At 46.2% G+C, this 27129-nt stretch overlaps 1 protein-coding gene across 3 annotated transcripts in view; it reads right to left on the reverse strand.

The window, feature by feature from the left end:
• Positions 1 to 27129, reverse strand: part of FAM3D (FAM3 metabolism regulating signaling molecule D) — a 211120-nt gene that overhangs the window by 11675 nt on the left and 172316 nt on the right. For all 3 annotated transcript variants that reach the window (XM_068251747.1, XM_068251745.1, XM_068251746.1), the window contains exons 6-7: positions 15550 to 15608; positions 7086 to 7136 (exon numbers count right to left, since the gene is read on the reverse strand). In XM_068251747.1, the coding sequence (XP_068107848.1) occupies positions 7086 to 7136; positions 15550 to 15608 (110 nt within the window). The remainder of the gene's footprint in view (positions 1 to 7085; positions 7137 to 15549; positions 15609 to 27129) is intronic.

Here is a 27129-nt window from a genome sequence, read left to right on the forward strand (position 1 = left end):
TGCCATGTGCGAGGAGTGCATGGCAATTTTACAGTTACTTTCGCCTGTGGAGCACCACCAGTTAACGCCACGGGCATTACCGCAGTAATGGGGGTGTTGCTATGGTAATGCATGGTTAGTGGCTGGATAGTGCAATGGTTAAGAGCTCTGCCTCTGACACAGGTGACCTGGGATCGAATCTCAGCTCTTCAGTAAGCCAGCACCTATTAAGTAATGAATCCGTGGGTTAGACTCCTGAACACTGCTACTGCCTATAGAGAGTATCCTAGTGGCTGCAGTTTAAGCACTTTGAGTCTGCCAGGAGAAAAGCTTAATATAAATGTTATTTGTCTTGTTTATTGCATCTGCCCCATAGTGTTTTGAATTCAAAAAAATTATTGGAGGAGGGATTTAAAACACTTTGTTTGTATTGAAGTTCATGGAAGGGATGGGGGGATGCCGCTGCAAGGCGGCTATCATGTAGCTAGCACTAGGCTAGCCACGGGATTAAAAAAAACAACATAAAAAAAATGTGCTGAGCTGCCGCCCTGGCAGTAGCTCAATCAGCATGCACTGGGAAGGTTTAAAGGGCAATGGCACATTGGGCAGTGTTATGCCTTCATGCAGATATTGCTGGCCTCATTGGGCCTCGCCCTTTGACAATGACAACCATGAGGAGGGCACAGATCCCTAATGGTGCACATGGTGCTCCCGGCACAGGCCCGTGGGTACTTGATTGGAACGTGCCCCACTGCCCAGGGTTATTTTGTGATGTGGCCATTGCCATGTACCACCCTACATTAAGCAGACAGCATCTTTTGGGTCTACCAGCAACACAAAGCACTTCATGGTGAAATATTTTATTAGCTGTGAGAGTGAAGGGCTGGTACATCTTATTAGGTGTCCCTGCCCAAAACAATATGTGAGAAAGACAACGGTGGTCCTAAAAAAATTAAAAGGAGAGCACCTTAGAACTATCTGCTAGCGTTTCCAGACTGTGCATGTTGGTTCCACATTGGGATTCCAGGCAATGGGCTTCCACACGGTCCCTACCGGCACGAGAGGAGGCAATCTAGACAGGTTTCTCAGATGGAATGAGGCCATGTGGATGTAAAAACTTGATACCATGTATCCTTTGGGTCTCAATGTGGATTTTTCAGTCAGATCATACCTGCAATTATAGTACCCAACTGTCCAAACGGACCCCTTCTCTTCCCTGCAGTGTTTTCTCACCCTTTTTCTTTTCTCCTTCCTGCTCTTCTTTCCTTGTCCTCCCTCCAGTCCTCCCTCCAGTCCTTCCCCCTTTCCAAACTCCCCCTACCCCTCCCCCCCCCCCACACACACACACACATACACACCTTTTTTTGCCTTCTTTTGCATGGTGAAGTGAGTTTGAATCTGTGGACAATAGAGAGACTGGGCTATCTGCACTTGTGGCTCTGCAACCCTCTAACTTTGCACTTATATAAAATGCCCACAAGATAGAGCACTACCAGTTATAGAGTGACTCATTGATTACCTCTGTGCAGTAGTCCGGACTAGATGGTTGTTGTTGGGGCTGAACAAGGAAGTTGGGACGTGCCACATAAACATGTCAAAGCATATGGTGGCAGAAGTTATAGAATATATGATAGGGCATTAGCCCATATACCGTATAGTGAGGGGCAGTACCTCCGGACTCACATAAACTCATAGATGGGTTGGCATACTACATGCACAACACTTTATTTATGCATTCGTCAGTTATAACATGAATATGTCTCTGTATTTTTCCAGAATTACTTAATAAGGGAGTATCATAAATGTTATCGTGGTGATCTCCTTTTGTGTGGAGAATCCTGTTTTTGTGGATTGTAATGAAGTTGTTATTATACTATTCTTGCATGAGTGACTGGTTAGTTTTTTTGTTATGCTATAAAGGGGATATGTGATTGATTTAATGCTATTTTTACTTATTATTGGAAGACAAAACAACAAAAGTTGTTTAGGTGATACCTTTATTGACAAACTGTGCAAGATTTCTGTAACGATTGGGGAATTATCTCCGTGGTCAGCGCACAACCTGTGCGCCGACACCACGGAAATCCTCCACAAACGTTTGGATAAGAGAAACCAGCTAAGGTGCAGATGCACCCGTAGAGGGGAATTCCAACCGGCAGATGGAGCTGTGGAGTGCAGAGGAACAGACCCTCTGCACAGCCACAGATGCAAGTTAAGGATTGTACGTAATGGGGCAATACGGAGCAGGATAGTTTCTCTCGAGGGAGAGAGCACAGAGACAGAACGTATGTATGTCCACCAATCTAGTCGCCGCCCGGCGACGGTCGACATACAACAGCGAAAACCAAAGTGTGAACGCAATCGCAAGAGTGGCAATTGCCAACAGTGACACAAGACAGAGTAAAGGTTAAACACAGGAGCAGAGCAAAAGGCACAGAATATCATACAATGAGAATGTCAATGAAAATAACAAACGCAATACCTAAACGTGGTCACCGCGCGTTAGGCGCAACAGCGACAAGTGCGTTTACGGCGCGGTCTCCGCACGATAAGCGCAACAGAGACAAGCACGCCACCCTGACTAACGAATAAACACAAATGAACAAATAACAGGAACGCTTGCTAAACGGCTGCCTTACCTCAGGCAACCGCAAGCGTTTGCTCCAGACAGACGGACGAACGGAAAACAGAAATAGGTCAGGTAAGATTCACCACTCTTCCGCCAGAGCGGGTGCGATCCGGGTTCAGGGACAGGACAGGAAGGATCCACTGCTCTTTCCGCCAGAGCGAGTGTGAACCCAGTACAGAAACAGAGCTAGCAGGATCCACTGCTCTTTTCCACCAGAGCAAGTGTGAACCAAGTAGAGAAACCGAGCTAGCAGGATCCACTGCTCTTTTCCACCAGAGCAAGTGTGATCTAAGTGCAGAAACAGAGCTAGCAGGATCCACTGCTCTTTTCCACCAGAGCAAGTGTGAACCAAGTAGAGAAACAGAGCTAGCACGATCCACTGCTCATTTCCACCAGGGCAAGTGTGATCCAAGTGCAGAAACAGAGCTAGCAAGATCCACTGCTCTTTTCCACCAGAGCAAGTGTGATCCGAGTACAGGAATAGGCTTAGCAGGATCCACTGCTCTTTCCGCCAGAGTGAGTGCGATCCACGCGGCAAGACAGACAGAAGGAGTAACCAGTAGCAACCGCAGCTCTGGCCTACACTCCCAGACAGACAGAACGATTCCCTGTCGACCGCCGCTGGCGACAAGGCAATCGAGACAGAGAGGGAGAACAAGGCAATACAAATAATACAACCTGACTGCACTAGAAGGAATGCCTAGTACAGTCCCCAGGAATACTCTAAGATAATCTTTAGCAAACAATAGCAAGGCTGACACTCCAGGAGTGTTTTAGCAGTAACAAAACAACAAATGACCAGCAAAGGATCCTGGGAGAACATGGTATTTATACTGCAAGCCTTCAAAGGAGGCGGCTAGGCAATTTGCATGACAAGTGTATGCAAATTCCTCAGTGACAGGGCAAGTCTGAAACTTGCAAAGTAAAGACAGGTCTCTTTTCCAGAGACCTGCAGCCCTCAGAGTTAAGGAATGGTCAAACAGCTGTCTGCCTGTGCAGACAGCTGAGCGGATCATTACAATTTCTTTGCAAGCTTTTGAAACTTTACCTTTCTTCTCCAGGCAGGTTTCAGAACTGGTTCCGATCCAGTTCTGAATCATGCCTGAAGAAGAAACGTAAAGTTTCGAAAGCTTGCAAAGAAATCTTGCACAGTTCATCAATAAAGGTATCACCTAAACAACTTGTTGTTTTGTCTTCTGATTCTCTCTGTGACTAATACCGGACCACAAGCAACTGGCTTGTCTTATTATCTCTCCCCATAGAGTTCCAGAGAACCAAACTAAATTTATATCTAGGATATATTAGGATATCTAGGAGTACATATTTTTGCTTGTCCCTGTTCAATAGCATTATCTACAGTGGGTTGCAAAAGTATTCGGCCCCCTTGAAGTTTTCCACATTTTGTCACATTACTGCCACAAACATGCATCAATTTTATTGGAATTCCACGTGAAAGACCAATGCAAAGTGGTGTTCATGTGAGAAGTGGATCGAAAATCATACATCATTCTAAACATTTTTTACAAATAAATAACTGCAAAGTGGGGTGTGCGTAATTATTCGGCCCCCTGAGTCAATACTTTGTAGAACCACCTTTTGCTGCAATTACAGCTGCCAGTCTTTTAGGGTATGTCTCTACCAGCTTTGCACATCTAGAGACTGAAATCTTTGCCCATTCTTCTTTTCAAAACAGCTCCAGCTCAGTCAGATTAGATGGACAGTGTTTGTGAACAGCAGTTTTCAGATCTTGCCACAGATTCTCGATTGGATTTAGATCAGGACTTTGACTGGGCCATGTTTTGTTTTAAACCATTCCATTGTTGCCCTGGCTTTATGTTTAGGGTCATTGTCCTGTTGGAAGGTGAACCTCTGCCCCAGTCTCAAGTCTTTTGCAGTCTCCAAGAGGTTTTCTTCCAAGTTTGCCCTGTATTTGGCTCCATCCATCTTCCCATCAACTCTGACCAGCTTCCCTGTTCCTGCTGAAGAGATGCACTCCCCGAGCATGATGCTGCCACCACCATATTTGACAGTGGGGATGGTGTGTTCAGAGTGATGTGCAGTGTTAGTTTTCTGCCACACATAGCATTTTGCATTTTGGCCAAAAAGTTCCATTTTGGTCTCATCCGACCAGAGCACCTTCTTCCACATGTTTGCTGTGTCCCCCACATGGCTTGTGGCAAACTGCAAACGGGACTTCTTATGCTTTCCGTTAACAATGCCTTTCTTCTTGTCACTCTTCCATAAAGGCCAACTTTGTACAGTGCATGACTAATAGTTGTCCTATGGACAGAGTCTCCCACCTGAGCTGTAGATCTCTGCAGCTCGTCCAGAGTCACCATGGGCCTCTTGACTGCATTTCTGATCAGCGCTCTCCTTGTTTGGCCTGTGAGTTTAGGTGGATGGCCTTGTCTTGGTAGGTTTACAGTTGTGCCATACTCCTTCCATTTCTGAATGATCGCTTGAACAGTGCTCCTTGGGATGTTCAAGGCTTTGGAAATCTTTTTGCAGCCTAAGCCTGCTTTAAATTTCTCAATAACTTGATCCCTGACCTGTCTTGGACCTGTCTTGTGTGTTCTTTGGACTTCACGGTGTTGTTGCTCCCAATATTCTCTTAGACAACCTCTGAGGCCCTCACAGAGCAGCTGTATTTGTACTGACATTAGATTACACACAGGTGCACTCTATTTAGTCATTAGCACTCATCAGGCAATGTCTATAGGCAACTGACTGCACTCAGATCAAAGTGGGTCGAATAATTATGCACACACCACTTTGCAGTTATTTATTTGTAAAAAAGTGTTTGGAATCAGGTATGATGTTCGTTCCACTTCTCATGTGTACACCACTTTGTATTGGTCTTTCATGTGGAATTCCAGTACAATTGATTCATGTTTGTGGCAGTAATATGACAAAATGTGGAAAACTTCAAGGGGGCCGGCCGAATACTTTTGCAACCCACTGTATGTAGATAAGACAGATCAGTATCAGGCTGGAAGGATACATGTGGGATCAGGACAAACCTGCAGCCAATAAAAGTCGGATAAACCTGAAGATGCCCACTCTGCAACTAGAGAGTGGGCATCTCCAGGTTTATCTGACTTTTATTAGCACTGAATAGTGCATTAACCTGCTTAGCGGTATGGACGAGCTCAGCTCGTCCATGACCACCGCGCTGGATTGCTCTGGGCCGATTTTCATATTTAAAAAAAAAAAAAACCAAGCAGCCAGCATTTTTCTAGCTGTGTTTTTATACCAATCACCGCCCCTCGCCGCCGATGAGCCTCTACCCGCCGCGTAACCGAGACCCGGTGCACAGCCTGGCCTATCAGCGCTAAGGGGTGGATTGGGACTCCCTTTGTCAATGACGTCATCCCGATCATCACCATGGCGACGGGGGAAGCCAATCAGGAAATCCCGTTCTAAACGGGATTTTCTGTTTGCTCTGATCGCCAGAGGCGATCTGAAGGGCTGGGGGATGCTGCTGCACGGCGGCTATCATGTAGCTAGCACTAGGCTAGCTACATGATTAAAAAAATAAATAAAAAAAAATGTGCTGAGCTGCTGCCCTGGCCATTCTAATAGAACGCCAGGGTGGTTAAGGTGATTCTATTTTGTCTGGTTCCCTGTGATACAGGAGGCACGAATGTGAATTTTTGTTTTAACTTGCTTAAAGGGATACTTAAGTCAAAAATAAAAAATGATTTTTACTCACCTGGGGCATCCCTTAGCCCCCTGAAGCTGTATGGTGCTCTCGCAGCCTGGCTCCGATCCTCCTGCCCCCGCTGGCGGCTACTTCCGGGTTCGGCGACAGCCGGCGACAGGCTGGGAACGCGAGTGATTCTCTGCGTTCCCAGCTGCTATATCACCCTCCATGCTGCTATAGCGTATATGTTATACGCTATAGCAGCATAGAGGGTGATATAGCGGCTGGGGACGCGGAGAATCACTCGCGTGTCGCCGAACCCGGAAGTAGCCGCCGGCGGGGACAGGAGGATCGGAGCCAGGCTGCGAGGGCACCATACAGCTTCAGGGGGCTGAGCGATGCCCCAGGTGAGTAAAAATCATTTTTTATTTTTGACTTAAGTATCCCTTTAAGGCATTTGTACCAATAAATTGCATTTTAAGTTTTGGATACTAACCAGTGTCTCTCTCATATTTGGTTGTGGTACCACTATCTGTGTTGGAGCACTGGGTATCTGCAGGTTTATTTGATAACTGCGTAAAGTTTACTGCAAAGAGCACTGTCTGCACTAAGGAGGATTGAATCATCTGTTCTATCAGTGGAATATAGGTCCTTGGCTGCAATAGTGACATTTGCTCTTGGGAAATGCTTGTATTGATTCTTTCTTTTTGGCGTATGGAGGTTGCCATATTTATTTCCTTTTAAATAATACCAGTTTCTTTGCAGTCCTGCTGATCTTTCATGCATCAGTAAAGATAGAAAATGACAATACAATAGACAAACACTGTAACTTACCACCAGAGTACATGTCATAATGGCCTGTTTTTATCAGCTCTCCTGTGCTGGCTACAAAAAAATAACACAAATGAAAAAGGATTAGTGTACAAAAGTAAAATAGGTGTGGGGGGCTTATATTTAACAGACTTAACTTAAAACAACAGTCATAGGCCTAGGCAATGGAGGCTAAGAATTGAATGAAAACCTATATAAACAGAGAATACCCTCAGTGAAAAGTGGGATGTCACACCATTCAGTAATTCCAAAGACACATGCCGCTAACTAATATTCAGATTCCAACAGATCCATGAAAAGATAAATTGTTTTACCTCAGCACCTCAATCACTTTTCTAATGATCTGGTACCAGTTCCCAAATGACCATTACCTGGTATCTGGTGCCTAGACAAGCATTGCAGCCTACATGATCTTTGTGCTTGTGCGGAAAAGTTGTTTAAAAGTACATGGTGTACAGTTGGTATGTGAGTCAAACTGAAGAGACCATGTGACTGCCAAAGCAGGAAAAACAATAGAGGCCAGACTACATTTTTCAGCATTACTGCAACAAGAAATTGTGTGCATCCATCACCAAGTGAAACCTGATATATCTGGCTGCAGACTGTTAAAGAGAATCTGTAACTAAAAACCCCCTCTGAGGGATACGTACCTTGGGAGGGGGAAACCTTTGGATCCTAACGAAGCTGCCCCTGTCCTCCTCCATTCCTCCGTTCAAGCACTGGGACCCACCGAAGTGTGGCAAGATAAATATTTACCTACCGCAATCCTGTGCAGGTGCACTAGCGGCTCTTCATTCAGGTAAAGTGGAAATAACCAAACCCGATCGCATCCGCTCTACTGCGCAGGCGCGAGTCCTTTGTGCCTGCGCAATAGAGCAGATATGATCGGGCTTGGTTGTTTCCGCCTAGCCCAAACGAAGAGCCGCTAGTGCGCCTGCGCAGGATTGCGGAGAGGTAAATATATCATTGCTTGTCAAGCTTGTCGGGGGAGCCAGTGCTGGATTCCTCCAAGCTTCAGAGGTTGGGCAAGTCTCATTGGGACCCTGAGGCTTTCCCCTCCCAAGGTAAGAATCCCACAGAGGTTTTTTTTTTGTTACAGGTTCTCTTTAAAAGTGTTAAATGTTGCACAGACTAATCAGCAAAATTTTGCAGTGTCATTACTGTAGTTGTAAGGCCCTGTATATTCTAGCAAATGAAAGCAAATGCAAATTTGCATGAGCAATGCCTCTTGATTGAGCCAATCAGGCCAAGTTTCAGCCAGATATATCAGGTTTCACTTGGTGTTTGATGCACACACTCTCTTGTTGCAGTACTTTTTAGCCTCATACAACAACTGTCGCCGCAACCACGTGGCACGCGCATGTTGCGGCGACAGGTCGCCCGTGTGTATGAGGCGCGCACGCCAAACCATCGCTAGTCGCTGCTGTCGCCAGGCGATTGGCACGGCCAATCGCCGGCAACAGCTGTCGCTGCAACTTCACCGCAACATCGACGCAACTGTCGCTAGTCCGCCGTGTGTATGCGGAGTGCGGACTAGCGACAGCAACTCCATACAAAATGTATGGAGCTTCCGGCGCGGGGGGGGGGGGGGGGACCTTCGGCGACAGCTTCCGCCGAATCTGTGTCCCTCTGTGTGCCGTGTGTATGGCTGTTGCACAGAGGGACCTGCCGACGAGCTGTCGCTGCTTTTTTTTTTTTTTTTTTTTACGGCTTGAGCCACCACTGTGGCTCATGTGTATCATCCATTTCAGCATTCCAGTAGACAACATGTGGCTGAAGGTGTTGACAAATGAGGTGACAAAGTATGTGACAAGGATGGAGCATGGTAATAATTTACACATTTAATTCAGCTGCATAGTTCACTGCCCACCTGCAGGGTTGCTCGGGTAGTACTTTTTAACACCCGCCCAGATCCGGATCTGGGTACCCAGATATCTGGATCTGATTCGGGTACCCGGATCCGACCTTGCGGATACCCGAGTGAATTTGGGTATCTGACCAAATTACCCATGGGTACCCGACCTATTCGGGTATCTGGATAGAAAAACCGGGAGTGCCCTTTAAATAGCTTTAAAAAGGGTTTTTGGGTAAATGATGCATGTAGCATCATGTTTTTTTTAAAAGGAAACACTAATTTATTATTTGGTGGACATAAAATGAAAAAAAAAAAAAAAAAAGCTGTCAATTAACATCAGGACTAGGTTCCAGACAGCGGTCGTGCAGCCCACATTATGTCCAAAGTCCAATCGCACAACTGGGACATGACAGTTTTCAGCCCAGACACCTCCAAAAAATGACACCGCAATTGTGTTTTGGTTTGAATATAGGAGGTGGTATCAGCAGCAGTGGCCTGTGGCACTGTGGCGGTGGGTAGTGTTGGGCGAACAGTGTTCGCCACTGTTCGGGTTCTGCAGAACATCACCCTGTTCGGGTGATGTTCGAGTTCGGCCGAACACCTCATGGTGTTCGGCCTTTTAAGTTCGGGCTCGCCCCGAACTACTAATTGGCCGCCGAACAGGGCCCTGTTCGGCCGAATACTGCCCCCCTATGGGGTCGCAGGCATAAGGGGGGAGCATGCCCCGATCGCGGGGGGGGGGGAGGGTCGGAAATTCCCCCCACCCCCTCCGCTAGCGCTCCCCCCTCTGCCCGCTTCCCCATACAAAAGTTTCAGGAAGTACCGGTCCGGTGGTAGTGGGTGGCTGGCAGTGGGCAGCACTGTGAAGTGAGTGACTGAGGAGGAGGAGTCCGGAGAGTGACGCGTTGAGGGAGGCCGGGCAGCGGGCGGTTCAGCAGTAGTACCGTACTACTGCTGAACCGCCCGCTGCCCGGCCTCCCTCAACGCGTCACTCTCCGGACTCCTCCTCCTCAGTCACTCACTTCACAGTGCCGCCCACTGCCAGCCACCCACTACCACTGGACCGGTACTTCCTGAAACTTTTGTATGGGGAAGCGGGCAGAGGGGGGAGCGCTAGCGGAGGGGGTGGGGGGAATTTCCGACCCCCCCCCCCCCGCGATCGGGGCATGCTTCCCCCTTATGCCTGCGACCCCATAGGGCCCCCAAAAGAGGGATGTTCGGGGAGTTCGGGGTTCGGCCCGAACATGCCGAACATTGCGGCCATGTTCGGCGAACTTTCCCGAACCCGAACATCCAGGTGTTCGCCCAACACTAGCGGTGGGAGCCAGCGCCAGCTTGCTTCAGCCTCTTGAACTCCTCATGCTCAACAACATGTTTTTTGGCCAGAAGGTTTATGAAGCTGGAGGTGCCATACTTGTAGGGGTCACAACCTCTGCTCATCTGTAGTTTGCACACATTGCATTTGGCAAACTTGCTGTCCAATGAGGGCAGAGTGAAAAACCGCCAGATTGGGGAGGTGAAGATTCCCCTGCAGCCTGAATGGGATGCTGCGGCTTTTCTCCCTGTGGCGGTTGGGGGTTGAGTGGTGCGGCTGGTGGTAGCGGCAGAAGGATGTGGTGGGTCCCGCATTCCACGGCCACTGTCTACAATGCTGATCCTCCATGCCAAACCCACCGATGCATCCTCAGAGTCAGAGCTGACATCCCCATCCTGTGGATGGTAGTCACGGTCCTTCATCCCATCATCAACATCATACTCCCCCTCCTCAAAACCCAGAACATCCTCCTCAAACTCCTTGCGGCTAACAGCCCTAAGTTCAATCGTGGCGCCTGGAGCGAAAAGCTTGCTGACCGAGGGTAGGCTGCCCGCTGGGGTCGACACTGACACGGCAGACCTTCTGAGGGTGGCCGTAATCTTGCTCCCTGTCCTCTTGCCCTTGCTGCCCCTCCTCCGGCTGCCGCTGCCAGCAGACATAGTACAACTTATACGTGATGATGTCACCAGATGATGTGGGGTACTTTTACTTTAATGAAATCGGGGTTGGACTTTAAATCAAATCAGCACGGAGTGACAGACCGCAGAGTAGAGGACAGACAGTGCACACTATCTGTCTAACTGTCACACTGACAATGCTCAGCACAACTTACTACAGATTACTGCAGTGCTGCTAACACAGTACTACTCTCTCTAACAACTAACTGCAGTACTAACTAACTATATAATACAATACAATAACACAGTAATCCTATTCCCTAACCTATACTGTCCTGCTGGCCTGCACAGCACACACAGACACAGACAGGACCTAACTGAGTGAATGAAATCAAACAATTACACTAGCTAGCTAAAAAAAACAATAGAATAATAGTGTAGTGAAGGTGTTTAGCATTCAAAGCTTTAGGTTTATCACTGTATACAGGCAGCACTTGCTAAGCCAACAGCACTGGAGCAAGTCTGTGAGTGACCAGCCAGCCAGCCACACAAGCAAGGACGATCTGTCTCATCATGCCAGCCCTCCTTATTACACAGGGGGGCTGGCCAGGGTTCCCTTCTGTGATTGGGTGCCAGGGCTTAGGCTGGGAGGCCTCTGATTGGCTCAATGAGGTCAGGTGGGGCTGGCCAGAGTTTCCCTCTGTGATTGGTTGCTAGGGCTTCTGCTGGGAGCCCTCTGATTGGCTCAATGACATCATCTCCCTTGTTACAGTACCCAGATCCAGATACCCGTCGGATATCCGCGGGTACACGCGGGTATCTGGATTATGCGGCCAGATACCCGCATAGAGCTATCCAGATATTGGCCCAGGTATCTGGATCTGGATCCGACCCAGATAGTGTAAAAATGGTCGGGTATCCAGGTTTACCCGGGTACCCGGATCTGGATGAGCATCCCTGCCCACCTGCCATGTTCAGTTTAATGCCCAAGAGTTATCCAAAAGCTCATGTAAATCACTATGCTGGCACAGCCTGCTGTAGACTAGTTTAAATGAGAGGTGAGATTCCAAGACCTCACTTTGTGAACAGGAAGCCAGGCAGTGCAGTAGTCTTGCATCATTAGGGAAAGGTGTACAGCTACAGGTAAGCTCAGCTATAAACCAATTGTTACATTTGAAAATGCAGTGACAAAAGTAATATTTATAACTTACACTAAACAACATGTAAGAATTTAACAACTTTAATCTTTGTTAAAGGGAAGGTCCAAGCAAAAAAAATAAATAAGTTTCACTTACCTGGGGCTTCTACCAGCCCCATGTAGCCATCCTGTGCCCTCGTAGTCACTCACTGCTGCTCCAGTCCCCCGCTGGCAGCTTTCTGACCTCGGAGGTCAGGGCCGCATTGCATACATTTTTACGCATTCCAGCTAGTGCAGTAACAAAAATGTATGCGTTGCACCACTAACGCGTAAAAATGTATATGTTAATGTTCCTGCACTAGCGGGAATGCGTAAAAATGTACGCAATGCGGCCCTGACCTCCGAGGTCAGAAAGCTGCCAGCGGGGGACTGGAGCAGCAGTGAGTGACTATGAGGGCACAGGATGGCTACATGGGGCTGGTAGAAGCCCCAGGTAAGTTAAACTCATTTTTTTTTTTTGCTTGGACCTTCCCTTTAAGTTGGGCTTTCAAACAGGACTACATAAATGTGCAAATGGATGGAGCAAAAAGTAACATAATCATTTATACCACACTATACTATTATACTTTTGAGCAATTGAGGAGTGTAAAGACACCAGCACTACCAGTTGTTGATGGCCTTCAGTGTTTGTGGATGCATTCAGCAGAAGCAAAAAAGCATGCTCTGAACTTGTTAGCAAAGGATTCAAAGATAATTGTAAGAAGACCTCCTGCACTGCTCGAGCTGATACACACTTTATGTGCACATATCATGTTTACCTGCTGGATGACTGGGGGGGGGGGGGGGGGGGGTACAGGGCACTGGCTCTGCTGGATGGCAGTTTTGCTCACAGTGAGCTTTTTCTGCAGGCAAAAACTCCACCATTTGCCTTGGAAGAAGCTCCCAGTGAGCTACATGGCCATCCGGCAGAGCCAGTGCCCTGCAATCACTACCTGCTCATCCAACAGGTACCCATGGTATGTGCATGTACTGTGTATCTTATTATTTCTCTGTCAATAAACTGTTCAAGCAGTGCCGGATGTCTTCTTACAATCATATATAAACCTATGTTTGTGCCTGTTATGGTAGCTTGAAAATGATATTTTAGGTCTATAACACTTAGTGACTGATAAACAGCTCCTACTTTACATCTGCCAGTAAAGTACATTTAGATGTTGCCCCAACTAGCTATCTTACACAGATCTTACACCGCCTCCTAGTACAAATCCAAGTCCGGTGTGCCATGTTTTGGGTCCTTATAAGACTAGCAGTGTGTAGCAATAGGGGTGCAGAGGTTGCGACCACATTGGGGCCCTTGGGCCAGAGGGCCCTCCCTCAACTGTACTATGAGCTCTTTATTGGTCTTGTGCTGGTAATATTCACTTCTATAGATGCTTTAAATAGTGGTAATAATTAAAAAACTAATAATAATTGTCACGGAATAGCCGTGAGAGACGCAGGTGAATCTGGAGTATTCGCAGTCGATTTCCTGATCGCTTCCTGTTTAGATCTGTGCAGTCGTGTGAGCGATCAGAAAATGACTTCTTTGTGTTTTTTTTTTATTAAACCAGAGATCTGTCCTCCTGTGAGTAAAGTATTCCCCTCACCCCTCAGGAATGCCGCACGTGGCCGGATCCCCTGCAGAGACCAGCTCATTCCCCCAACAGCCAAATGGCTGCATTAAAAGAGCCAGGAAGCTGGCTTCCCAGGTGGCCATGAGAAAGCCAGCCAGCGCGGCACCGACAGGGGCAGATTTGAATGCATGTGTTGTATGATTTCTTGTCGGTATACGAAGACCGTATATCACACAGCTATGAAATTCATATAGTCTTATTTGTTAGAGTCTGCCCAACATGTGGATATACAATTCATGGCAATATCTTGTCCAGTTATTGCGGTATGAATCTTCTCAGGAATCTGACCCGCTGCCCAAGTCACGTCTGATATCATATTAATCTGTATTACCCGACAAGTATGAATCTGCTATCCACCTAAATATGACATGTATTGTTTATGAGTTACGGCATTTTATAAGTAAACCTAAAATCTCTCCCCAAGGACTTGAACTGTGGTTGGTTGGTAATTCAGAGGGGGAGGGCACGGCCACACCCCCGAGCCAGCTTCATCAAAAGCACCTTGCCAGCAGGCGGACCTCAGTCCTCCAAATTCCATCTGTATGAGAGCCTGTCTGCTGCTAGCCAGAGAACACGTGGTTAGCGGCCATCTTGTTTGGACTTTGCTCTGGAACAAAAGAACTTTGTTACTAACTGAACTGAATTGAAACCAGGAACTTTATGATTTTCCCAGAAAGGACATCTTTCCATGAATTAAGTATCCGTTTTGTCTCCATTTTTATTTTCTATACTGTGTTACCCTTTGTCTCTATAATTGTTGATTTTAACGATTTTCTGTATATATTAATTATCTATATTGTATTTCAACAAACCGACGCTATCGTCCGTTGTTGCTCCAGCTACCCTATTATTCAGCCATACAGAAACTGAACCCAGACTTCTGAGGAGACGCTACTGTTGTTGCTAGCTAGACAGAATAGAGTATATTTAACCGTTTTATTTACAGGTCGAGAAATAGCCAGTCAGTGAGTTCCCCTGTCTCAGAAAACAGGGGTGGTGGCAGTTATACCCTGAAATAGTGTGTAATTTGTAATTACCGTAACCTCACAGGCTCCCTTCTGGTCGGTCTGCTGCCCAAATTCCGACGGTTTCTGCACATCGAATGCAACCACAGCTTGCATGGTCTGTGTGCTGAAACCGATTGGAAGGCAATTTGCGGTCTGGCCACTAGGGGCCCTGTGACAATAATAATAATCCAAACATGTGTATGGCGCTTTTCTCCTGTCGGACTCAAAGCATTCAAGAACTGCAGCCACCGGAAGCCGCTTTACGAGGCCACCCTGCAGTGTTAGGGAGTTTTGCCTTGAACTCCTTATTGTATAGGTACTGACCCTAGCCAGGATTCAAACCCTGGTCTCCCATGTTAAAGGCGGTGCCCTTAACCAGGACACTATCCAGCCACTCAAAACTGTTCTCCATCCCCTTCTTGCACACTGTGGTTGTCCTTAGCAGGTTTTGGTGCGCCGTATCAATTGTTATGTATAGAGTGCTTGGGGGCGCAATGTAAAACTTGCACTAGGGCCCATAGCTCCTTAGCTATGCTACTGAAGACTAGGAGGATTATCCAGCTACCATCACTGCACAGAGCAGCTCCCAGAACCTATGCATGTATCAGGAATTAGGGAAAGCATTCTGCATTCCAGGTGCACTTACTAGCATTACTCTTAACTCCATTCCTTCCACACATTACACTTTCCTACAATTCAGTTTTACTGAGTGAGTAATAAAAGCTGACAGATCCAGCTGCATGTTCATCCTCATGCAAACATTGGTATTACAGTAACAAAGCATTTTAATACAGTAAATAAATCATGTTCACCCAGGTTAAATCATATAGTACAAAATCAGACTTCATTCCTATTTTCTTACCATTGACTAGGGCAATATTAAGTCCTCTTCCAATGTTGTTTTTCACGCTACTCATTAAGCTGGAAGAGACAAGCACATTGTTTAGCTTAGAAAAGCCAATAAAAATAATCTTGACATCAAACAATTTTGAATCTAAGCAATGTAGCTACAGGTTTTAAATTACCATCATCCACTTTACAAGTGGTAAAACAACCAAAATGGATTGTGAACAGAGAAGAAGCTTTGCCTCAAACAAGTGCAAATATCAATCTTTTCCCGCACACTGACACCCCAAGTCTGTACATTATGTTGGGAATGGGCAAACCGTAGACACAGAACCAGCACTTCTATAGCGGCAAACTAGGCAATAACCCCATGCCCCCGCCCCCCGGACTCTCCTTAACCTTATTTTTGTTTCTGGGGTCCCTGCAGAGTTTTCAGCAGTGTAGCCCGTAACAAATAAGCCTGTCACAGGAGTGCCTCTTCTCTGTGACCAGGCATATGTTGTTACGGGATAACATGCCGCCAGCTGGGTCACTGCGAAGAGGTGCCCTGTAAAAATAAAGGCGGGAGAGCATGGATTAATGGAGGAGTATGCCCGCTGGGACAAATGGGTAGCTACACTTCTGAAAGGGGCCCCTTGGACAAAAGTCGGAGTTAGAGTTGGAGGGAGAGGTGGGAAGAAGAGTGGGGGAGGTGTCAGCCAGCTCGCGGGCACTGGGGAGTAAATTTGCATAGTGAACTCTAACGCATTGGAGGAAGCAGACCAGATTGCAGCATTAAATGTATGCAGCAAACACATTATGGTCTTGTTCCAATGATGCCACTGTTGTCCTGTATCAGGAATCCATACATGCTCCTCAGAGTAGAGATGGAGATGTCTGGATTATCTACAGCTCAGTAGTACAATTGGCAGTGCTAGCCCTTTAAATCTCTGCCGCCTCTGGAGCAACTACACACCTTGTGCCTGAGAGTTTACAAGCGTGTAATATATTTTCATAAAATGAAAGGTTTACATGCCAACAAAATGTAACGTTCATTTTTATGTATAAAATATTAATGTTAAAAATAAGTATACTATTCTGTGAGCTGCACAATGGCCTGCACTGAAATGACGCACTTGGCAGCGTTACCTCAGTTTTACCTTCTCAAAGCCAATCTTTTTAGCACAGTGCAGAGCAGTTCTCTACTACATTGTCAGACTTATAGAGATGAGAATTATTAGGGGCCTGCTGTTTGCTAAGCTTTGGTGGGTTGGGAGTAAAGTAAAGCAGTAGAGGGGTAATATCGGGTTGTGCATGTGTGTATGGGGGGAGGGGGGTGATTTGAGGTTTAGACACATTTTGTAACTCTTGGTTTAGGCTGTTATGTCATAGCTCCCAACTGTACCTCTTTTGGAGGTACAGTCCCTCTTTGGAAACTCTGTCCCTCTGTCCCTCTTTCTTCCTCATTTGTCCCTCTTTCAGGACTCCTGTACAGATCTATGTACATACATGTTTTTTTATACTGGTAAATGTGGTTGATTCTAAACTTTATTCCCATCCTTAAAGTGGATCCGAGATGAACTTTTACTCATTGCATAATTGTGTTCCTTTCCTATTGTTTATAGGGCATTCCTCAAGCCAAATACTTTTTTGTTTTAATGCTCTAATTCCCTATAAACTAAACAAGCCACGCCCACAGGTTTTCAGAGAGCCAAGGCACAATCAGACAGTAGCAAGGGCTCATGGGAGCTCAATCTGGGCAGGAGGAGGGGGAGGTATTACTAGCCAGAGATTTCAGAGGCAGAGGGGAGCAGGGAGTAGGAGGGGGGATTAGTTGTTTTTGCTCAAGATGCAGATAAGCCTGCCTCTGTGTAATGTTTACAAACAACATGGCTGCTGTCACTGTATCACAGGAAGAAATAATCATATTCTATTAAAGCTGTTTGCAGCTAGATTTGCTGTGTAAACTATCTAAACTTTAGATAAGCTATATAGACAAGTTACGTGTTATAGTTAGTGTTTCATCTCGGATCCGCTTTAAGAGTGATCTATTTCCTATTTTCAAATGTCAGATTGGCCAAGTGTCACGGTTTTGCCATGGCACCAACGATTTCCAGCCTCTATCACGGGATCACGGGGCACGGGTCAAATGTCCCGACCTCTTCACAGAGCAGGAGATTTTGCAGTTAACTGTTTCACTGCCCAGAGTCTTTGCAGAGAGCACTAAAATACATGCATCACATCACACTCTGCAGCCTTGCTTCACACTGAACTTCAGCAGCAGCACAACAACATAAACTCCAGGCTCAGCAAGGCATTGCTTCGAAGTTGATAGAGAGTAAGAGATAGCGATCTCTACCCTGGCTATCTGGTTACAGAGCATCTGAATAGAAAGGTGGATATCTTACATTTCAATATGTTTGTGAAGTGCTAGAAATCCTGTATGAATAAATCATATTGGTTGCATTCCTCTGTGCTATTGCTTTTATTAATAACCCATATTGTGATACAAGATCCTTAATTAGGGGTAGCTGTGTGATTTTATGCATTTACAGTCCTGGGACTAGAGTTATGAACTTGTAGGCACTGTGTTAACATTTCTTATACTGTATATGAAGTTTTTTGCCAGAAATAAAGAATTTAATATTTTGCACCGTTCAGTCTTTATTTTCTTATTTAATATATTCATAACTCTTCATGTAGAGCTGTTTACTCTGATTTATATCCTTTATGACATATGTTTGCTGTGATTATTCTTTAAATAGCTTGCCTAACATCGCTCCATGTGCCAATCTCTGCATAGGGTGGAGGGGGAAACTTTATAAGGGAGGGGCGTGGTTTTGAAAAATGGGGGTGTGGTTAAAGGTGTGACAGGGGTGTGTTTTAGTGTCCCTTTTTCCTGGCTCCAAAAGTTGGGAGGTATGTAATATGAAGCAAAATGAACCAGGATAGAAAGAACCAGTGTGGTTTGAATTATAAAACAACATATTTTTCTTATGAAATCTTTATGGTATCCCTGACAAGGGGTGTATTGGGGGTGTGGCTAGGGGTGTGGCTTAAAGAACAGGTCCAAGCAGTTAAAACAATGTTTTACTCACCTGGTGCTTCATCCAGCCCCTAGAAGTGTGTAAGGTCCCACGCCGCGGTTCTGCTGTCAGCCAGGGTTTCCCTTCTCCTCTCCGGTAGATCACGACCCACGGCCATATCGACCCGCGGCCAGATCAAGATCTTCTGTGCATGCGGGAGTGTGCCATGTATCTACTGTCATCGCATTTCTGGTGTCGGGAGCGATCTGAGCTTGCGCAGTTCAATTCTCACCAAACAGCGACAGCACAGAGTGCTCCTGGCACTGGGAGCAACGAGAGACGCAAGGCATGCCCGCGCATGCGCAGAAGATCCCGATCTGGCCACAGGTTGTGATCTACTGAAGGGGAGGCCAGGAGCTCTGGCTGACAGTGGAACCACGGTGTGGGACCTTACACACTTCTAGGGGCTGGATGAAGCCCCAGGTGAATAAAACTTTTTTATTTTTTATTTTTTTAGTGCTCAGACCTGTCCTGTCCCTCTTTCTTATCTCAAAAAGTTGGGATGTGTGGTTATGTGTAAACAGGTGTCACGGGAAAAGTCTTCACATGCTATGTAGGGTTAATATGACAATATTACAGTATCAGGGCCGGCCTTAGGTTTCACAGCGCCCTGAGCGTAACCATATTTTGGTGCCCCCCCCCCCATTCACCCTCTTCGCGTGCACACACACACACACACACAAACACACACACACACACACCCCTAACTATATATATAGGCAGCATATACGCCCTTTAGTGTATATAGACAGTGAAGACAGATTCCCCCCCACTTAGGCATATCCCCCCTTTAGTATATATAGAGAGATTCCCCCCTTAGTGTATATAGGCTACTAGACTTGTATATGTAGGCAGATCCCCCCTTTAATATATATACGCTGCCTATATACACTAAAGGGGGGATCTGCCTACATATACAAGACTAGTAGCCTATGTACACTAAGGGGGAATCTGCCTATATATACACTAAAGGGGGGATCTGCCTACATATACAAGACTAGCAGCCTATATACACTAAGGGGGGATCTGCCTATATATACACTAAAGGGGGGATCTGCCTACATATAAAAGACTAGCAGCCTATATACACTAAGGGGGATCTGCCTATTATAGGCAGATCCCCCCTTAGTGTATATAGGCTGCTAGGGTGCAAGAAGGGGATGGGGAGCAGTTTGTTAATGATTACCACTATTCAAAGTATCTATAGAAGTGATTATTATGAGCACAGGACCAATAAAGAGCTAATACTGGCCCAAGGGCCCCGATGCGGTGACAACCTCTGCACCCCCTATTGCTACACCCCTGGACGTATGTACAAGGCTTAGCTGAACTTGGCATAAGATCTCGAGGCAGAGGAGAGAGAGGGGGGCACTCTGGGAACAAATAGAATATGGAAACTCCAGGACATAATAAAAGCCAATTATAAAAAAAATAACAGTACTAATAAGATCATGGATTTCAACGTGGCCCAATGCAAAGCAGTAATATGCCATTTCTGTGATGAAAGGCAGATCCTGGGATCATGGGCAGGGAGAGGAGGTCACTCATACAGTAATCTGAGGAACACAAACACTTCAAAGTATACTAAAAAGAAAACTACAACAAAAAATAAGAAATAAAGTAGTACTGTGTCAGTCAAGCCCCATGGAATGCAGCACTGTCCCATGACTGCAGCTACACAACCTCTAGCCAGATGTGTCCCTAGAAAGCTGCAAATGATGAAGTCCATGTAAAGCTGTGCTGCTCAGACTGTCAGAAGCAGACACAGCCCACAATGCAGAGACACATCTGTACACTACATACCATGCCACAAAGAGGCAATACAGTAGAGTTCAGCAGCAGGAAGCTCCCCCAGACATAGCAGAGTTCTGCAGTACAAGGACCCCCACCCAAGGGAAAGATAAATTGAGGGACCCCCTCAATAGAGCACTCTCAAAACCCCCTCAAAGGAGCACTTCTGGGAACACCACAGAGGGGGGGGGGGCAGTCCAAGAACCCCCACCCAGGGGAAAGAAATCCAGGACCCCTAAACAAAGTACTGTCAGGACCCCCTCAAAAAAGCACTGCTGGGACCCCCCACAGAGAGGGAGCTGCCCCACCAGGACCCCTACTCCAGGTAAGAGGTCCAGGGACTCCCTCAAAAGATCACTCCTGGGACCACCACAGAGAGGGAGGCAATCCAAGGACCCCCAAAGGGAAAAATAAGTCCAGGGAGTCTCTCAAAGGAGCAATCTCCCCTTTAGTATATATAGGGAGATTCCTCCTTAGTGTATATAGGCTACTAGACTTGTATATGTAGGCAGATCCCCCCTTTAATATATATATATATACGCTGCCTATATACACTAAAGGGGGGATCTGCCTACATATACAAGACTAGTAGCCTATGTACACTAAGGGGGGATCTACCTATATATACACTAAAGGGGGGATCTGCCTACATATAAAAGACTAGCAGCCTATATACACTAAGGGGGATCTGCCTATATATACACTAAAGGGGGGATCTGCCTACATATAAAAGACTAGCAGCCTATATACACTAAGGGGGATCTGCCTACTATAGGCAGATCCCCCTTTAGTGTATATAGGCTGCTAGCCCTGTATATGTAGGCAGATCCTCCCTTTAGTGTATATATAGGCAGATCCCCCCCTTAGTGTATAGGCTTAGGCTACTAGTTGCAGATCCCCTTTAGTGTATTTAGGTAGGCAGCAGATATCCCCCTCCCCTCAGCATAGGTAGGTTGGGGATGGGGAGCCTTACTTGCTGCTGGTCACTTGGTGCCAGCTGAGATGGATTCTGGGAGCAGGATGGCCAGGACTCGTGTCACTCTCTCAGTCACACAGGATGGCTGGCACACTTGCTGCGCGCTTCAGGGCTCCATCCATCCTATCGTGGGGCTGGGCGGAGTCTCGCACTGACTCCAAGAGGCAGCGCCGCAGCAGTTCCTGGTCTTCGCTCCCATCACCCCCGGCGGCACCAGGGGGCGGAGCAAGACCCAATGCACGCAGCCGAAGCCCACAGCCGTCCGCAGCATAAAATAACATGCTGCCAGGGCGGCAGGACAGGAGCACCCCCCTGGAAGCCGGCGGCTCGGCGCCCTGCGCGACCGCTCTGGTCGCTCAGGTCAAAGGCCGGCCGTGTACAGTATTAATACAATTTATTGTGCTCTGTCTCTGTGTGTATAGTGGCCAGAATAAGATTTTATCTTGAAAAATAGCAATGCTAACCTTTGGACTTATATGTATTTAATATGGAATGCCTCTCCTTTTAAACTTTTGCATAAATAATAAGTGCACTTTAAATATACTATGGCTCTTTTGCTAAATGTATATCCAGACAAATGAACTCTGCAACCTTATACCTAGTTCCTTCTTTTCCTCTCTGTGTCACTTACAGGCCACCTTCCAGGTGTCCTTGGAGTAGGGCGAGACAACTGGCTGCGCTTGTCACTCCGTCAGTCATTTGGCTGCTTATTATAAAACCTTGTTTCTATGTAAAATAATGCTGGATTAACAAGCACCTGTCTTCCACAAAAGAAAATCTTAAAAGGCTTGAACTTCACAACCAGCTTCCAGCAAGGGTGCCTGTGACAATCCAGCCCCGCTATCCCATCTAATCTGCTCCCGTTAGTATACGCAGGAAAGACGTTGAGCAGACTGACAATAAAGACCGGTTGCTGGATCGTCAGAAGAAGGTAGTTAATGTGACAGAGAATGCCAATCCCGTCTAATCTGGTCCCGTTAACATACGCAGAAAGTACGGTGAGCAGACTGACCATAAAGATTGATTGCGCAGCTGCCGACAATATGTAATGTGACAATCACTCACCAATCCCGTATTGCTAGGCCACTGTTGCCATGCAGGTCTCATGCACTAGAGACTTCTGGAGGCAAATTCACTGTGTGCGTAGTAAACGGTTAAGATTGGTTGGAAGTGCCCATACATGTACAATCCTGATTGTATGTACAATCAGTAACTAAAAAACCCCATCGATTTCGCATTGGAAATCGGGTAATTTCACTGCCACCACTGTCTGTTGAATAGAACAGACAGTCTCCAACTAGCTACTCCTAAAAGGAAGAAACGGTTATTTACAACCTAGCTAGCAAATCAACAATTTATAAGAAAATAATAAAACAATGCGGTAGTATGACTCTGACTCTTCAGAGGGCAGATTCATTGTAGCAGCCATCACATGACTAGAACAGGCACAAGACTGAACGATAAAATCGTTAGTTTTTATTCTAAAACTACATACACACAGCCTACTTTAGCCCACAGATAAATATACCTGTCCGGCAGAACAGATTAGTTTGAAGGAGGAGAGTAGAGATGAAAAGAAACAGAATGTCTTAATGTACAGTTCAAATAGCATTATTGATAGTCCATGCGGCAATCGCAGGTCTTTGGCGGAAAGTCCAAGATGGAGATTGCCATGCCTTTGTGAGAAATAATCCAAGAGATTTGCGCCAGTGTCCAGCTGGCTGCCGGGATGTTATTCGACAAGATTTTAGATGAAGGACTTCGGACCTTTGTGTCATTGGAATTTTAATCCTCACTGTAGGGGGGAGGGGTCATGACACGTGAAAGCCCAGCCTTGTGCAATTTGAATAAGTCAGTGCCCCTTTAGACAGAGAGAAATTTTGGCCCAATTCATCTTTTGCCCGCTTTCTCCGTGCCTGTAGCTGTAGGTCACACCAGGGAACAGAATGCATATTCGCACTCAGCATAATTGTACAATTCGTTGAGGACCATGGGAGACAAATAACACTGCTTGTTACTTCCGCCCTTTGTAGTATTGGTTCTGGAAGATCCAGATGCTTGAAAATCTCTCAGAACCAGTGTCACGTGAAGTCCAACATACTCTACAAATTTGAAGAACCTGGTATCTTGGTAACACCAGAAATATTACAAAACTGTTCCTATTATTAAATATAGTTTTTAAGGTTGGTTGAACTTTTGGGAGTCCCCAGCTGGAGTGATAAGGATCACTCCTGTGTCTCTTTCAACTCAGGCCAGAAGGCAGCTACGTGTCGGCACCTGCTTGGTCAGTTCCAACAGTCTAGAAAAGGATGCTTTTTATTAGCTTCTGTCCATCTAATCTCTGATGGATGATCTATAAACTCTCTAGGGGTTCCCATGAGGCCAGGAAACCCGCTCTTCACACTTGGATGCGAGAGACTATGTAATTAGAAAACTGCCAGTGCTTGCTAGCAGAGCCAGGAAGGAGAGAAAAAAAAAGTTGATTTAAACCAGAAATGTCATTTTGGTTGCTTGTAATGAAACTTGCGTTTGTGACTCCATGATGCATTCGATATGTCATATCGAAGGCGTCACAGTGCCTCTGAGGCATACATGAAAAAAAGACACGTGGAAAAAAGGGAGCAGGGGGTGCTGCTAGTAGAATATCGCTAAATTATCTATATTCTACTGCTGGATTCTGAAAAAATAAAATAATATAATAATCTGGTAAATAATCTGGTAAAATAATGCTTACCCGTATTTTGCTATGGCGAAACCTAAACCTAATCCTACTCTCACACAGGACCCTCCCTCTACCAATGCCTAACCTTAAGACCCCTCCCTGGTGGCACCTAACCCTAAGACCCCCTGGTGGTGCCTAACCCTAAGACCCCCCCTGGGGGTGCCTAACCCTAAGACCCCCAACCTGATGGCGCCTAACCCTACCCCCTCCTAAATCTTAACCCCCGTTGCAAAACACGGTATGCAGCAATGAATGTACATTTTTGGATCCGGGGACGCCTGATTTGTGGCTAACAAGGTAAATTTCGTTGCCAGGGGCTTGCTGGAAAGGAAACTGCGGCATTGCTTAGCGTTTTGAGTGTGATTATCAGGGCCCTCTGCCCACCACACCACGTGGACTAGTGTTTTTAGTGGGGTGGGTTTCTGGGGTGAGTGAAGGGTGTTTTGCACAACACACAGTTAATCACGTTGGAAAAAATAAACTACTTTATGCATTCTGTTAACCTCCCTGGCGGTAAGCCCGAGCTGAGCTCGGGCTATGCCGCGCAGGGGGAGATCTCAGCCCCTGGTGGGGCGATTTTTATTCTGTAAATTGCTGTGCGCGCAGCCAGCACTTTGCTAGCCGCGCGCACAGCTTGATCGCCGCCGCTCTGCGGCGATCGGCCGCACGCAGCGGCGAAAGAGGGGCCCCCCCCCCCGCCAGAGCCCTGCGCTGCCCGGACCAATGAGTTCCGGGCAGCGCTATGGGCTGGATCGGAGGTGTCTGACGTCAGGACGTCGGCTGACGTCCATGACGTCATCCCGATCGTCGCCATGGCGACAGGAGAAGCCAAACAGGGGAACGCGTTGTATACGCGTTCCCCTGTTTGCTATAGATGCCGGCGACGATCGCACTAGAGGGACACATGCGCCCTCTAGTGGTGTTTCATGTAGCTACCACTCTGGTAGCTTTACATGAAACAAAAAAAAAAAAATTAAAAAAAAAAGTTTTTTTGCCAATTTGGCAAAAAAAATTAACCGCCAGGGAGGTTAAAGTACTTCCTGCTTTAACATTATGACCATTCCTATTGACACTGGGATTAGCAGCTCCCATCGGTCTTGAGGTAATGTGTGCATAATGAAATAATGGGCTTTGCGGCTGATTGCTTTATGTCTAAACAATCTGTTTATCTGGAGCAGGATATTGGTGTTATTACTGCATATGTGTTATTCTGATTTTCAGTATCCCCAGATTCCCCACATACATGCCCCTGCCATCTAGTCTACTCCTAACCTCATTCTCCAGCCAGTACTTACCCATCCTCTGCCTAATACTAACTTTAACAAATTACCTGTCACCAGTACTGCCATTATTGTTATGCATTACTTTCACTATTTCTATTAAACCTAGCCCTATAGCTAAATCTAAGCTAAAGTTTCACTGCGATAATTGAAATGTTTGGGTTCTTGAATGTGGAACAAGAAAATTAATTTCTTGTGCACATCTTTCTGCAGGTGATGCTTTTTCCTGGATTACTACCAATAAGGTCTGTTGTGTTAAACATTACGGTATGTCAGTTGTTAACGCTTCACATGTGATGTACCTGATTACTTGTTTGGGGTACATTAAACTATATATATAGGAAGTACTACCAGGCGTATAAGAACACATTTGTGATATAAAAAGTAACAAGTATGCTAGAACAGTGTTAATTAAATAAAAGTTAAACATGTATGTAGCTTTTCTGTAGACAGGGCTATGCAGTGTGTATGGGATGCTGCAGGTTATCTAGATGTACAGGCCTTGTAACCTATCATCTGCAAACTTAAGGTAGCCATGTAATGTATGGGCAGATTTGACCAAGAGACAAATCTCTCTCTACTCAAATCTGATGAGAGAGATCTGTCAGCTGCACATACACCACAGGCCGATTCTCGATCAATTTCATGCTGAAATCGATCCGGAATTGGCCTTGTGATGCTGCATTAGCCTGCCTCGCCGCCCCGAAGCTGTCCCTAATGATAGATGTCCCCCCGGTGCCCAGTGCAAGGTATACATTACCTGTCCGCAGCCTCCGCTTGTCCCCTGCTGAGGACAAGCAGAGGCAGGTGACAGGTAATTCACATGTTGCATGGGGCACCAGGAGGACAGCGCCAGGGGTTCGTCGAATGTTGCAAATTTCAGCAGCACTGTGTATTTAAACAAATCTAAATATGGATAAAGTTCTCTGAAGAAGAATAAACAACAAGTGCCAGCAGTCCAACCGGCCTTTATTTTTATTATTATTATTATTTAGAATGTATATAGCACCGACATCTTCCGCAGCGATGTACAGAGTATATTGTCTCATCACTAACTGTCCCTCACAGAGGTTCACAGTCTAGTCCCTACAGTCATACATCTATGGGCTTGATTCACAAAATGGTGCTAACTGTTAGCACGGCTTTTTGGGCGTTTTAGCGCATTTTTATGTGAAAAACGTGTTTTGCGTGAAAAATGGTCATCACGCGCAAAAAAATCACGTGCAAATTTTTCACGCGTTAACGGTCGCATTCGCGCAGTAACGCGAATTTATGCTGTGGACGCGAATGTTAACACGTGAACGTGAATTTTTGCACATGATAACCATTATCAAGCAACATTTCACGCAAACCACTTTTCACAGCGTGCTAACAGTTAGCACAGTTTTGTTAATCAAGCCCTATGTATGTATCGGGTAGTGCATGTATCATAGTCTAGGGCCAATTTTAGAGGGAAGCCAATTAACTTATCTGTATGTTTTTGGGATGTGGGAGGAAACCGGAGTGCACAGAGGAAACCAACGCAGACACAGGGAGAACACACAAACTCCTTGCAGATGTTGACCTGGCTGGGATTCAAACCGGGGATCCAGCGCTGCAAGGCAAGAGCGCTAGCCAGAAACCAGAACCAACTGGCAAAAAGGTGAAGAGATCAACAAACAGACCCAGGAACTTTTTTAGGTTTCAGTAGGTTAAATAATCATCTTCACTACCTTTGGCAACAAAACTGATTGGGGTATCTGACCTGAACAGAGGCATGCCC

This window comes from Hyperolius riggenbachi, chromosome 9 (assembly GCF_040937935.1).
Source record: "Hyperolius riggenbachi isolate aHypRig1 chromosome 9, aHypRig1.pri, whole genome shotgun sequence".
NCBI classification, from domain to species: domain Eukaryota; kingdom Metazoa; phylum Chordata; class Amphibia; order Anura; family Hyperoliidae; genus Hyperolius; species Hyperolius riggenbachi.